Below are 15,591 nucleotides of genomic sequence, written 5' to 3'. Positions count from 1 at the left end.
CGCTAACTGGGCTAGTCATTGTCTAAATGACAGGTATAAACACATTCATAACCATAAAGGGGTAACTAGCCCCCAGGGGCCAGTTATCCCCTAGTTACCAACACACTCATTCAACATAGTTCTACTTTACTCCAAAATTATCTACATTTTTCTCTCTAAACAAGTGGATTATTTTTCTTAAGGCTTTCCTACTTGTATATTAAAAAAAAACAATTATCGAACTAACTTAATCTAACTTTCCAAATGTCAAAGAATTTGATCAATTTACCACAAAATCGTTTGTTGAAATACCTTAAAAAGTTCTGATGACCCAGGAATTGTGTTGTTGAGCAAGAGCAGTGGTAGCCAGGGAGGGGCTAGTAGTTACCCCTTAGAACCCTACTGGCAGATGGATGTTGAAAGATTGTTGTTGATCCTGATCAGGTGTTTTTTGGGCGGGAAAGAGCACCTCGAAAACGTTAGATAGAGAAGGGAGTCAATTGCGGACACCATGTGGAAAGTGTGCACAACAAAGAAACAGCACCTCCTTAATAACAGGCTCTGGATTACATTTGCAGGAGACAAAAAACAGGTAGGAAACTTTTCCGAATGGCGTAAAATAAAATGCATCAATAACAAAATAGTCTATCCTACTGGGAATCCATGTGTTTACAGATATACCTGAAGTTAAAATGCTATAAAGTACAGTATCGCAATATTACTCTTTGGTCCTTTAAAAAACGGCTGTATGTAAAACATCGCTATTTGGGCAGTTTTTCATTGCGGTCAATCCATCCGTTCTTTGTTTCCTCTTGAATTTACATGCGTGAATACACAACACTATATGCAGTATTTAAAACAAACGACAACAAAGAACATTTGAAACATATATTGATCTCAGATGGTTTTTCTTGGCCAAGTTAACCTCTCCTTTCATGTAAGGAAGTCATGACCATCATGTTTTAGGAAAAGAGGATACTTTGGTACATGTATTAAATTGCGATTTTGGCCAATTCCAGTCCCTTTGTTTAGGGGGTCCGGGTTCCTACCCAGAATAATGTGTATATAGGACTGAAAAGCTCAGTTCTGGTGACTTTTTAAAAGGACATTCTACTGCAAAATTAATGAAAATAAAATTATGCTGAAACAATCTAAAATATAATTTCCACCTCCAGAAATTAGCCCCAAAACATATTGGGGAAAATTATGTTAAAACAATGTGTACATATTGGACCTATTATCAGATGTGCTATTAGAAATACACATTATTTCCTGTAGCCCAACGGATTAGTTGCTATAAAATATGCATAAACTGAAGCGGAGTTTGTCCATCTGCATTTACCCCATTGGACACAACATCCTGATTGTGGTTATTATTATTAATAATTATTTTATTAATTTTAGATTTTTGGGGGTATATATTAAAAAGTATGTCATTGCCCTTTTAAGATGCATTGTCTCCTTTGAGCTCTTTTGCGTAGTGATGGGCATTGCGAGTCTTTTCTGTGAGCCAGATCATTTGGTTCCATTCAACTAAAAGAGCCGTTAATTTGGCTCCCAAACGGTTCATCATTCAGTAAGGTTTAGAAATTGAAAAACCATGAAAAAAAATGTCACTCCAAATGTATAGCCTAAAACGTTACCTACCATTATGGCAGGTCGTGAAATGTGAATTTTTACCTGACCAAATTATTAGATGGCCTGCAACAACAACCAAAAAATAAGCACAGAAAAAAATAGCATGGAGCAGATAATTGACGTCTGGAGCTCAAAAAGCAATACTGAAAGTATACAAATCGGGGAGCCAAATTAACCGTTCTTTCGTTGCGCAACCCCTCCTAACCATGCTTGAAACTCCAGTTGTAACCGAGTTTGTAAAACGATGCCTCTCGCGCAATTGAAGGAGTAAAGAAATAAAATGTTAGCAATGGTAAACTGGGACGACACGCTTTTTGAACAAAGGCCAACACTGGTTTCAAAATAGCTTCCCCAAAACTGCATTCAAAATTGTTTTCCCCCATTGCATTAATAATTGTTGTGAATTGAGTGCTTGTCAGAATAGTCTACGTGTTTCTCTCCCTATCACTCGCAACTTAAATGCCCCTTGAGAGGAATATTTATATCACATAGAACACACAACAACAAGTCTACTAACTAAGTAGGCAGGGACGCCACTTTGGTTTTAGAAGGATCAGGGGTTCCTCCCCCATATTTTGGGGGGGCATCTAAAGCTAATTTCCTGCATTTTTACACAATATGGCGTCTCTATTTAGAACAAAAGTAAACAAAACTGCCCACAGTCATCAAGCAAGGTAAGAGATCATTATTAAATAAGGGATTAATAAGACGGAACTAGATCAAAGGTAATTCAATAATAAATATTGTTTCGCACCTATAACCAATAGCATAACAAATTAACAACTCTTGAAAAAATACAAAGACTTTTGATTGTCCTTATTAAGACATCCTCTATGTCAAATTTCAGCCAGACCAACCAGCCAGCCTGAGCCGCCTGCACGCCCGACCCCCACCAGTCTCTCTCCCAACACAATTTCCTTCCCAGTTCTCACCTTAAAATGTTTTATTCCCTAATAAGGTTTGAAATAAATAAATAAACATATACACCTCAAATATACATTAACACACAGAAACAGAAAATCCTCCATATAATTAATCTCATAGGCCTAATAGTATTGTAGAGCTCTTTTTGCTTGCAGACAATATAGCTGGGTTGTCCCATCCTGTCCCTAGGGGTCCACCACCCTGCAGCGCCCCAACACACCCCACTCAGCTTTAGGATCTTAGTGAAACATTCATTATTGGTTTTGGGAGTGTGTTAGGCCAGAGTGAGAACCCACAGGACGGCAGACCCCCAGGGCCAGGACTGAGCATCCCAGCAGCTAGGGATTGCCTAAATAGGTGTCTCCCCTGATGTGGTCATGTTTTCAATACAGACTCCTTTAGTCGTACTGTATTCCATATAAGGCATCCAGACCTTATTTGTATGTGTATTTATTATGGATCCCCTGGCAGCAGCTACTCTTCCTGGGGTCCAGCCAAATTAAGGCAGTAATACATTTTAAAAACATTGAAATACATTAATAACAGATTTCACAACATATTAAGTGTGGGTGAAAGTTGCCCAGTATACCCTTAATCTTATAATAAATCAAATCTCGTGATACATAACTTGACATTTTGGGAGGATAACCAACCTTCCAATAAATGCTATAAATGCTTGGTTACACAATTTCTTCAAAGAAGTCTACAGTGTCAACATTTCCAAGCAAACAAAAACAGGGAGAAGGGAAAATCTGTAGACATACTGAGATAACAAAAAAACATACTCTTTTGCCAGAATTCAGCCAGCCTTCACAAGACCATAACATATGCAAATATGTCCCCTTTTGTGTTTTACACCTCCAGCAGAGGATTTCTGAGTGCATGTAACTCAGTTTCACTGGCATATAGTACGTTCTATGGATGGTCTTAACTTGCGGATCGGATCCCGCTAGCGGGATCGATTTGACATCATCCGGTGAAATTGCATAGCACCAAATTGAAAATACAAAAATCGTAATATTAAATATTCATGAAAATACAAGTGTCATACAATCGAACTGCGTTATCTGATTTACAATAGGCTTTACTGCGAAAGCATAGCATTCTATTATCTGAGGACAGCGCCCCACACACTCATATTTTTCAAACCAGCACAGGTGTCACAAAAATTACAAATAGCGATAAAATAAATCACTTACCTTTGAAGATCTTCCTCTGTTTGCAATCCCAAGGGTCCCAGCTACACAATAAATGGTTGTTTTGTTCGATAAAATCCTATCCCAAAAAGTCTGTTTAGTTGGCGCGTTTGATTTCAGTAATCCACTCATTCAACTCGTTCAACATGCAGACAAAATAATCCAAAAAGTTACCGGTAAACTTCATCCAAACAAGTCAAACAACGTTTCTATTCAATCCTCAGGTGCCCTAATATGTAAATAAATGATAATTTTTAAGACGGAATGTAGTATGTTCACCCGCGCCACAAGACTACAGTCCTAATGAGGAACACCTTGGATAAACTACAACTACTTGTTTCGTTTTTCAAAAAACAAGCCATTGGTACTGCAAACTGGGTGCTGTTTTTTTTATTATTCAATAGGCAAACATAGGAATGGCCTGGGAGCTCCAAAAAAATGTTTTCTGGATGGATTTTCCTCTGGTTTTTGCCTGCCATATCAGTTCTGTTATACGCACAGACATTATTTTAACAGTTTTAGAAACTTTAAAGTATTTTCTATCAAATACAACCAGTATGCATATCCTAGCTTTTGGGCCTGAGTAACAGGCAGTTTACTTTGGGCACGTCAGACTGTCCGAACTTCCGAATACCGCCCCCTAGCCCGAAGTGCACTAACTGCACTAATTTATGTCTGAGATTCTATGAAGATGACTTGGCATTCTAACATATCTGTATCCATTCATCATCATTGGCTTTTACCAGATCTTCCTCACATGTTTGTTTTACATGTTTTGTGTCATTGGGAAAAGCCTCTATCAACCCTTGATACAGTTTGGAAATCAACTTTGGAGGTTTTTCAGACTGCCTTATCAAAGGCTGTAGCTTTAAGTTTAAGATTCTGTCCTGTAGCTACTGTAGGTCTGCCCATCAATTCAAGGTGGATCTTTGTATCATTCAGTGATATTGTTAATATTCTGCAAAATTCACCTGAGCTCCATATACTGGTCTTCCCTGGCTGCCTGACCCTGCTGGGACCCGTGTCACCATCTGATCCTGCTAAGACATGATGAGCAGTGTTGTGTACTGACTGTGCACTAGAGGGCTGCAGTCCCGCAGGATGCCTACGGGACCTGCGGGTCCAACACAGATCATTGAGGGGCGGTCTGCATTTTTCAGGCTGCGGGTAACACAGATTACTTTGGGATTAAAATATTTTTGTTGTCCCACAGACTATTTGGAAACAGTCCTCTTTATGCTTTGTGTGTTAGCCTACCTATTGTTTTAAAAGCACATACACTACCGTTCAAAAGTTTGGGGTCACTTAGACATTTCCTTGTTTTTGAAAGAAAAGCACATTTTTTGACCATTAAAATAACATACCATTTTTCAAAAATACAGTGTAGACAATGTTAATGTTGTAAATGACTATTGTAGCTGGAAACGGCAGATTTTTTATGGAATATCTACGTCGTGGCCAAAAGTTTTGAGAATGACACAAATATTAATTTTCACAAAGTCTGCTGCCTCAGTTTGTATGATGGCAATTTGCATATACTCCAGAATGTTATGAAGAGTGATCAGATGAATTGCAATTAATTGCAAAGTCCCTCTTTGCCATGCAAATGAACAGAATTCCCCAAAAAACATTTCCACTGCATTTCAGCCCTGCCACAAAAGGACCAGCTCACATCATGTCAGTGATTCTTTTGTTAACACAGGTGTGAGTGTTTTGGGTCATTGTCATGCTGGAATACCCATCCACAACCCATTTTCAATGCCCTGGCTGAGGGAAGGAGGTTCTCACCCAAGATTTGACGGTACATGGCCCCGTCCATCGTCCCTTTGATGCGGTGAAGTTGTCCTGTCCCCTTAGCAGAAAAACACCCCCAAAGCATAATGTTTCCACCTCCATGTTTGACGGTGGAGATGGTGTTCTTGGGGTCATAGGCAGCATTCCTCCTCCTCCAAACACGGCGAGTTGAGTTGATGTCAAAGAGCTCCATTTTGGTCTCATCTGACCACAACACTTTCACCAGTTGTCCTCTGAGTCATTCAGATGTTCATTGGCAGACTTCAGACGGGCCTGTATATGTATTCTTGAGCAGGGGGACCTTGCGGGCGCTGCAGGATTTCAGTCCTTCATGGCGTAGTGTGTTACCAATTGTTTTCTTGGTGACTATGGTCCCAGCTGCCTTGAGATCATTGACAAGATCCTCCCGTGTCGTTCTGGGCTGATTCCTCACCGTTCTCATGATCATTGCAACTCCACGAGGTGAGATCTTGCATGGAGCCCCAGGCCGAGGGATATTGACAGTTCTTTTGTGTTTCTTCCATTTGCGAATAATCGCACCAAATGTTGTCACCTTCTCACCAAGCTGCTTGGCGATGGTCTTGTAGCCCATTCCAGCCTTGTGTAGGTCTACAATCTTGTCCCTGACATCCTTGGAGAGCTCTTTGATCTTGGCCACGGTGGAGAGTTTGGAATCTGATTGATTGATTGCTTCTGTGGACAGGTGTCTTTTTTACATGTAACAAGCTGCGGTTAGGAGCACTCCCTTTAAGAGTGTGCTTCTAATCTCAGCTCGTTACCTGTATAAAAGACACCTGGGAGCCAGAAATCTTTCTGATTGAGAGGGGGTCAAATACTTATTTCCCTCATTAAAATGCAAATCAATTTATAACATTTCTGACGTGTTTTTCTGGATATTTTTGTTGTTATTCTGTCTCTCACTGTTCAAATAAATCTACCATTAAAATTATAGACTGATCCTTTCTTTGTCAGTGGGCAAACGTACAAAATCAGCAGGGGATCAAATACTTTTTCCCCCTACTGTAAGTACATTTGAGCAATTCCATTTACTTTTGATACTTACGTATATTTAAAACCAAATACTTTTAGTCTTTTACTCAAGTAGTATTTTACTGGTTGACTTTCACTTTTACTTGAGTCATTTTCTATTAAGGTATCTTTACTTTTACACAAGTATGACAATTTAATACTTTTTCCACCACTGCCTATAGGCTACTTAATGTGGCCTCAATCAAATTATCCATTACCTATAGGTAATAGGCTATGAAGTGCATGCTTGGGGAAGCACAAGCAAATGTTATATTTTTAGGATAGCTGCTGGGATGGTGTAAAATACAACAAGCTGCATTGCACACAGCAATGAACATTCCTTCCAACCCTGAGCCCGCTTTGATCTTGTGGTTAAAAAAAAAAAAAACGTTTTTCTGTGATGTCTAACCAATGGCTGTGCTGTGTAAGCCTGTGGTGACAGTTCAGGAGGAGAGTCAGTCTTCTTCCCCCCCAAAAATGGTGATTAGGCCTTGTACTCTGACTAGCCTGTGTTCTGTTCAGTTTGAGAAGGAGAGCACAAAGATGAGAAGGTGGACCGGAGGTTTAATTGGTTTTATTAAAAACAATATGTTTCTTGCCCATTATGTATTTATCAGTTATTGACCACACAATAAGCCAGATTCAAGTAATTTACATTGTGGTATGAATCCATTCAAAATTAATTAAATAGATTTTGTTTCACCCGTCTACACACAATTCCCCATAGTGACAAAGTGAAAACATGTTTTTAGAAAATTGAAAGCACCTTTGGCAGTGATTACAGCTGTGAGTCTTTCTGGGTAAATCTCTAAGAGCTTCCCACACCTGGATTGTGCAACATTTACCCATTATTATTTTCAAAATTCTTCAAGCTCTGTTAAATTGGTTGTTGATCATTGCTACACAACCATTTTCAGGTCTTGCCATAGATTTAAGTCAAAACTGTATCTTGGCCACTCAGGAACATTCACGGTCTTCTTAGTAAGCAACTCCAGTGTAGATTTGGCCTTGTGTTTTAGGTCATTGCCCTGCTGAAGGGTGAATTAATCTTCCAGTGTCTGGTGGAAGCAGATTGAACCAGGGTTTCCTCTATGATTTTGCCTGTGCTTTGCTCCATTCTGTTTATTTTTTATCCTGAAAAACTCCCCAGTCTTTATCAATTACAAGCATACACATAACATGATGCAGCCACCACTATACTTGAAAATATAGAGAGTGGTACTCAGGAATGTGTTGTATTAGATTTGCCCCAAACAGATTTGCCCCAAACATAACACTTTGTATCCAGGACAAAACGTTATTTGCTTTGCCACATTTGTCGGAGTATTACTTTAGTGCCTTGTTGCAAACGGGATGCATGTTTTGGAATATTTTTATTCTGTACAGGCTTCCTTCTTTTCACTCTGTCAATTAGGTTACTATTGTGGAGTAACTACAATGTTGTTGATCCATTATCAGTTTCCTCCTATCACAGCCGTTAAACTCTGTAATTGTTTTAAAGTCACCATTGGCCTCATGGTGAAATCCCTCAGTGGTTTCCTTCTTCTCTGGTAACTGTGTTAAGAAGGATGCCTGTATCTTTGTAGTGACTGGGTGTATTAATACACCATTCAAAATGTAATTTATAAATTCACCATGCTCAAAGGGATATTCAATGTCAATGTTTTTTACCCATCTACCAATAGGTGCCCTTCTTTGTGAGGCACTGGAAAACCTCCCTGGTCATTGTGGTTGAATCTGTGTTTGAAATTCACTGCTCGACTGAGGGACCTTACAGATAATTCTATGTGTGTTGTACAGAGATGAGGCAGTCTGTCACGTCCGTTTGTAGAGAAGGACCAAGGCGCCGCGAGAGTATCGTTCCACATCTTTATTAATATGTGAAACTTAGCAAGACATACAATAAACTATAAACAAAACAACAAACCGTGACGACAGAGGTGCAACATGCAGTAACTCAAAATAATATCCCACAAAAACAGGTGGGAAAAACAATTTAAATATGATCCCCAATTAGAGACAACGATGACCAGCTGCCTCTAATTGGGAATCATACAAAAACCCCAACATAGAAAAAAAAAAATAGAACCCAACATAGAAATAAATAAACTAGATAAACCCCCCAGTCACGCCCTGACCTACTCTACCATAGAAAATAAGAGCTCTCTACGGTCAGGACGTGACACAGTCATTCAAAAATCATGTTAAACACTTATTGCACACAGATTTAGTCCATGCAACTTATTATGTGACTTGTTAAGCACATTTGTACTCCTGAACCTTTTTAGGCTTGCCATAATAAAGGGGTTGAATACTTATTGACTCAAGACATTTAAACTTTAAATTTTTAATTAATAAAAAAAAATCCACTTTTACGTTATAGGGTATTGTTTGTAGGCCATTGACAAAAACCTACATTTTATACATTTTAAATTGGGGCCGTAACGCAACAAAATGTGGAAAAAGTCAAGGGGGTGTGAATACGTTCTGAAGGCACTGTACACGTTTGACAGACGAACTTATGCTATGGGCTGCTATATCGATAGATTTATCGGTCAATTCCTCCACCCACCTCGCACTCTTTAAATAGCCTACACTCTGAAAATTAGGGGTTCAACAAGGGTTCTTCTCCGATCCTTGCACAAATATGAAAAGATAGATAGTATTACCATAAAACAATATCAATTGATATCATACAAGGGACAAACCTTACTTTAAATTGAGGAGATCTTTACATTTTTCAGTTAAGTGCCTGCACCTGCTGTCCTTTCAAATTCAAATCCAAAAGTTTCAGTTGGTCAGTCAGGGTCCAGCAAGAACCCCCACCAACGAAGGAAGTTCCTTGATGAACCCCACCTCCTATGGGGTTCTTGGAATAACGTTTTTGGGGCCATTTTCCTTGCCAAGAACCCTAAGGTTCTTCGAAGAACTTTGAAGATCTTAGAATAACCCTTGTTGAACCCCTAATTTTTAGAGGGTAATATTTTTGCTAGGTAAGCTCATCAAACAGTTGAAAATACAGTGGCTTGTCTTTAACCATAGTGAAGGCAAATTAAGCCATAGTGTGCCCATTCAGCTTGGAGGATTTTAACATTCAATTTAACCACTTCTCTGCTGTGTGTCAAATAATGTTTTGTGTGTTCACAGTTCAGCACATCCTGATCAGAGGTCTTTCATTGATTCCCCCAAGGAGAGGCGCCTTGTCTGCCCCCTTGTACACAGTTAATTTGAAATGATAATCTGACTCACCTGTGTTGTTATTATTATCATCATCAATCAACATCGATTAAGATTACATTACATTGTTCATTAACCTCTCTGGGCTACTCAACAGCCAGTTGAATCCCGTGGCGCGTTATTCAAATACCTTAGAAATGCTATTACTTCAATTTCTCAAACATATGACTATTTTACACCATTTTAAAGACAAGACTCTCGTTAATCTAACCACACTGTCCGATTTCAAAAAGGCTTTACAACGAAAGCAAAACATTAGATTATGTCAGCAGAGTACCCAGCCAGAAATAATCAGACACCCATTTTTCAAGCTAGCATATAATGTCACATAAACCCAAACCACAGCTAAATGCAGCACTAACCTTTGATGATCTTCATCAGATGACAATCTTAGGACATTATGTTATACAATACATGCATGTCTGTTCAATCAAGTTCATATTTATATCAAAAACCAGCTTTTTACATTAGCAGGTGACTAGCATGTGACTAGCATTCCCACCGAACACTTCCGGTGAATTTACTAAATTACTCACGATAAACGTTCACAAAAAACATAACAATTATTTTAAGAATTATAGATACAGAACTCCTCTATGCACTCGATATGTCCGATTTTAAAATAGCTTTTCGGTGAAAGCACATTTTGCAATATTCTAAGTAGATAGCCCGGCATCACAGGGCTAGCTATTTAGACACCCAGCAAGTTTAGCATTCACCAAAGATTTACTATAACAAAAATGTTATTACCTTTGCTGTCTTCGTCAGAATGCACTCCCAGGACTTCTACTTCAATAACAAATGTTGGTTTGGTCCCAAATAATCCATTGTTATATCTAAATAGCTGCGTTTTGTTTGTGCGTTCAAGACACTATCCGAAAGGGTAAATAAGGGTTACGAGCACGGCGCATTTCGTGACAAAAATATTCCATTACCGTACTTCAAAGCATGTCAACCGCTGTTTAAAATCAATTTTTATGCAATTTTTCTCGTAAAAAAGCGATAATATTCCGACCGGCAAATCGTTTTTTATTACAAAGAGAGTGAAAGTAAAAGCATGCTATCCCCTCATGCACGAGCCTCAGTCTAATGGCCCGCTGATAGACCACTTGCCAAACGCGCTAGTGTGTTTCAGCCTGGGGCTGCCTCGATATCATTCAGCTTTTTCCCGGGCTCTGAGAGCCTATGGGAGCCGTAGGAAGTGTCACGTTACAGCAAAGATCCTCAGTCTTCAATAAAAAGAGCCAAGATGAACAACAACTTGTCAGACAGGCCACTTCCTGTTCAGAATCTTCTCAGGTTTTTGCCTGCCATATGAGTTCTGTTATACTCACAGACACCATTCAAACAGTTTTAGAAACTTTAGGGTGTTTTCTATCCAAAGCCAATAATTATATGCATATTCTAGTTACTGGGCAGGAGTAGTAACCAGATTAAATCAGGTACGTTTTTTATCCGGCCGTGTCAATACTGCCCCCTAGCCCTAACAGGTTAAGATTACATTAGTGTGCTACCACTCCTGCAGTGCTACCCACAGTGTCCTTTTTAGATCTTAAGACACTTTCACTGAATTCAGAGCAGATCAGAATGTCACTTTTGATTGGTGGATTATGTATGTCTCCTAATGTTGCTTTATTAAAGTGGAACTGACAGCATTTTAGCAACATTACATCCTATTAAAATCTGTTCATATACTCCCATAAGAAGAATATGACACTTATTATTTTTTACATTTTCTGACAAGCGAGCACATATGGTCATTTTCACAGTTTCATAAATTTTTAGAATGTTTGGGAATTACGTGTAGTAAGGCATTTGTGAAAATTCTATAGCAATATAGAGTGGGAAAGCAGACGTGTGTTTAGACAATTAATAGACATTGCAGTAAATAAAACCGAATAAAAACATTTGTCTCGTCCAAGACCGGTCTACACAGACCGGTGCGCCATAGCCAATTAGAGCTACAGTAGGCCTTCATGCAAACAAACCATTTGCCACATAGGCCTGCCATCATTCACTTTGAACTGGACTGTGTGTTTACAGTCAGTTGCAACAGCACAACTTTAGATCATTAGAAAACATTCCGCAAAAGCCACAAAATATATCTGAACGGAATTCTGCAAATATGTAAATACCACAGGAGTCTTCTTACATTTGGGAACTTTACAGTCCTATTGATCAAACATCCATTAAAAGGTAGGCTCCCTCTCACTCAGTTATGCACATCAACAACAACAAGATCAACAACTCATGCTAGCCAGAGTAAGATGAGCTAAAATCTAACGAAGGATCATTAGATAAATCATAATCTTTTTCAGAAAGGTGGCTATCAAAATTGCACTGATTAATGATGGTTAATAGTAAGTAGCCTGCTCGTCCTTTTGCAGCTTGCCTGCCAATGCATGCTTGTCCCAACCAAGCACCCAAGCTAACTGGATAAAGTTGGATAGCTTGCTAGCTAGCTACTTCCAGACACAAATGTTAGAACACCTCACTCTGACCATTTTACTCGCCCTCACAGGTTATAGCGTTTGTGACTAACTATTACTTTTTTGGCGTACGTTTACTGACACCGGTCATATTCAGCGGGGTTGCGCGCTCGTAAATTCATTAGTTATTCTGCGCTCTGGCACACAGACGAGAGTCCTCTGAAATCGGAGCAGATGGCCAGAGTAATTTTATGAACGCAAGAGATATGCTAACTGGATAAGTCGTTCAAGTTCAGCATAGCTAGCTAGCAAATTGTTTCACATTTCTTGCTAGCTAACCAAATTACACCTGGATCTCTAGCTGTGTAGCCACCGAAAAACAATATGAGGGGGAAAAACTCAGTCACTCACCCACTCCTGCAATGACATGATATCCTCCAAACAGCTAGCTATCTAGCTAACGTTAGGCTCCATGTTTTTAACTTGCTACATAGATACGCTAGCTTATTGGCCACGTTTTGACTGACTTGTGATCATTGCCAAGGCTAGTTTGATTGTATTGACATTCCCAGCCTTAGTTACATTTGTCAGTTTTTATTCAATATATTGAGTCATTGAAACTGAAACAGTGCATCCCAAATGGAGGAAGCAAACAATGTACCAGGCAGGCCAACTCCAATTTACAACTTGATAGCAATATTTTTTGGACTACCAAGACATTTATTGGTGAATTATATTAATCAACCACACTCACTTCTAGCATGTAAAGTTAGCTATTTGTCTTTATGACGGACTTTCAAGTCACAGGTCGCTCTTGGAAGAAAACGTGGTAACTCAATTTTTGTCAGTTTTTTGTTACATTAATTGTTATTGGTAACTCTCCTTTATATACGGACTCTGAAAGTTCCAGAACTCTAAGATCTCAATGTTAAAATAGGGACTTTTCTTTTCCATTTCCTGGTTTCAGTTTTGGAGGTTTTTCTTCCGACAGCAAGGATGCAACCTGGGTTGCACTTATGCACTACTAATAATACTTAATTATGCACTTCTGTCTACCAGCGGTGAATTACAGGCATAAAGTAAATAAGGCTACAAAGCACCAAGACGTTTTTTATTTTGCACATCCCCCTATCAGGGTAGATCAGCTTTAACTGTCTAAAAAGTTGTAATTCTGTGCAGTGCCAGTGTTGTAAAAAGTATATATATATATATATATATATGTATATATAATATTATTTTTGTGTACAAGGTGTCAAAATGAGTCTCTCTGTGGAGAATGAAGAGGGAAGCAGCCCTAGTAACTCTGAAGACACTGAAGAGGAAGCCAGTTCTTCTGGAATGAGTTTATCAGGGAATGAGGAAGTGATGTCCCCTAAAATATGTTTTCCTGCTGAACAGGACACTTTCAGTGACCTTAAAAGGTAAGCTCATCAAATAGGTAAGTGTGAATGTGCTGAGATTTTTTTTTAAACTTTCGTACGAACCAGTATTGGTTGCGAAGAATGGCGCTGGGATGTATAGCCACCGTTTACGGGCTCATGACCAATTCTGCTATTTTGTGTTTTTTTGCACTAATCTTAATTTACTTGTACATAATGTTTACGCCATAATTTCCTATGACCAAGTAGAGCTTCTGGACATCAGAACAGCAATCACTAACCTCGGTTTGGATGAAGACTACCTCAATGAGTCTTCGGCCCAAGGTATACAAATTGCTCACCCAGGACACTAATCTCCGACACTCGGAAGAGAAAAAGACGGCACTATAGGGGTCGCTGTGCGGGCATCCTTAAGAGACGACATCGGTGAGTGGATAGACCGCCTCGACCCTCCATTCTATTGGCGAATGTGCGATCTCGTTCGAGACTATCCTATCAATGGGACATTAAGAACTGTATTATACTATGCTTCTCGGAATCATGGCTGAACAAGGACATGGATAATATACAGTTTGCTGTGTTTTCTGGGCATCGGCAGGACAAAACAGCAGATAACGGTACGTTCAGCTGTATAGGGCCATAAGCAAACAAGAAGATGCTCATCCAAAGGTGGCACTCCTAGTGGCGAGTGATTTTAATGCAGGAAAACATCAATAAGTTTGACCTATTTTCTACCAACATGTCACCTGTGCAACTAGAGGAAAAAAACTTTAGATCACCTTTACTCCACACACAGAGATGCATACAAACAGGAAGTACCAGTGATGCGCTCAATATGGAAGCGGTCCGATAAAGTGGATGCTAAGCTACAGGACTGTTTCAATTAGCACAGACTGAAATGTGTTCCAGAATTCATCCAATGGCATTGAGTATACCACATCAGTCACCTGCTTCATTAAAAAGTGCATTGACGACGTCATCCCCACAGTGACCACACGTACATATCCCAACTAGAAGCCATGGATTACAGGCAACATCCGCACTGAGCTAAAGTCTAGGGTAGCTGCTTTCAGGGAGTGGGACATTAATACAGATGCTTATAAGAAATCCCGCTATGCCCTGCGATGAACCATCAAACAGGCAAAGCGTCAATACAGGACTAAGATCGAATCCTACTACACTGGCTCTGACGCTCGTCGGATGTGGCAGGGCTTGCAAGCTATCACGAATTACAAAGGGGAACCCAGCTGCGAGCTGCCAAGTGACGCGAGCCTACCAGACGAGCTAAACGCCTTGTATGCTCGCTTTCAGCCAAGCAACACTGCATGCTGCAATGCATGAGCGCACCAACTGTTCCGGACGACTGTGATCAGGCTCTCCGTAGCCGAGGTGAGTAAGACGTTTAAACAGGTTAACATTCACACCAGACGGATTACCAGGACGCGTACTTGGTGCATGCGCAGACAAGCTGGAAACTGTCTTCACTGACGTTTTCAACCTCTCCCTGACTCAGTCTGTAATTCCTGCAATTTTCAAGCAGGCCACCATAGTCCCTGTGCCCAAGAACGCCAAGGTAACCTGTCTAAATGACTACCACCCCTTAGCACTCACTTCTGTAGCCATGAAATGCTTTGAAATGCTTGTCATGGCTCACATCATCACCATCATCCCAGAATCCCTGGACCCACTCAAATTCACATACCGCTCCAACAGATCCACAGATGACGCGATCTCTATTGCCCTCCACACTGCCCTTTCCCACCTGGACAAAAGGAACACCTAACACCTGAGAATGTTGTTCATTGACTACAGCTCAGTGTTCAACACCATAGTGCCCTCCAAGTTCATCACTAAGCAAAGGACCCTGGGACTGAACACCTCCCTCTACAACTGGATCCTGGACTTCCTGACGGGCCACCCCAAGGTGGTGAGGCTAGTCAACAACTCATCCGCCATGCTGACTCTCAACACGGGGGCCCCTCAGGG

At 40.0% G+C, this 15,591-nt stretch overlaps 1 protein-coding gene across 1 annotated transcript in view; it reads left to right on the top strand.

The window, feature by feature from the left end:
• The first annotated feature begins 348 nt into the window (after nucleotides 1–348).
• Nucleotides 349–15,591, top strand: part of LOC106606347 (NLR family CARD domain-containing protein 3) — a 28,991-nt gene continuing 13,748 nt past the window's right edge. The window contains exons 1-2 of the mRNA XM_082976138.1: nucleotides 349–571; nucleotides 13,476–13,647. Of these exons, the coding sequence (XP_082832264.1) occupies nucleotides 13,484–13,647 (164 nt within the window). The 5' untranslated portion in view covers nucleotides 349–571; nucleotides 13,476–13,483. The remainder of the gene's footprint in view (nucleotides 572–13,475; nucleotides 13,648–15,591) is intronic.

Source organism: Salmo salar, chromosome 06 (genome assembly GCF_965601325.2).
Source record: "Salmo salar chromosome 06, fSalSal1, whole genome shotgun sequence".
NCBI lineage: Eukaryota > Metazoa > Chordata > Actinopteri > Salmoniformes > Salmonidae > Salmo > Salmo salar.
This window is presented reverse-complemented; position numbering and strand designations above follow the sequence as displayed.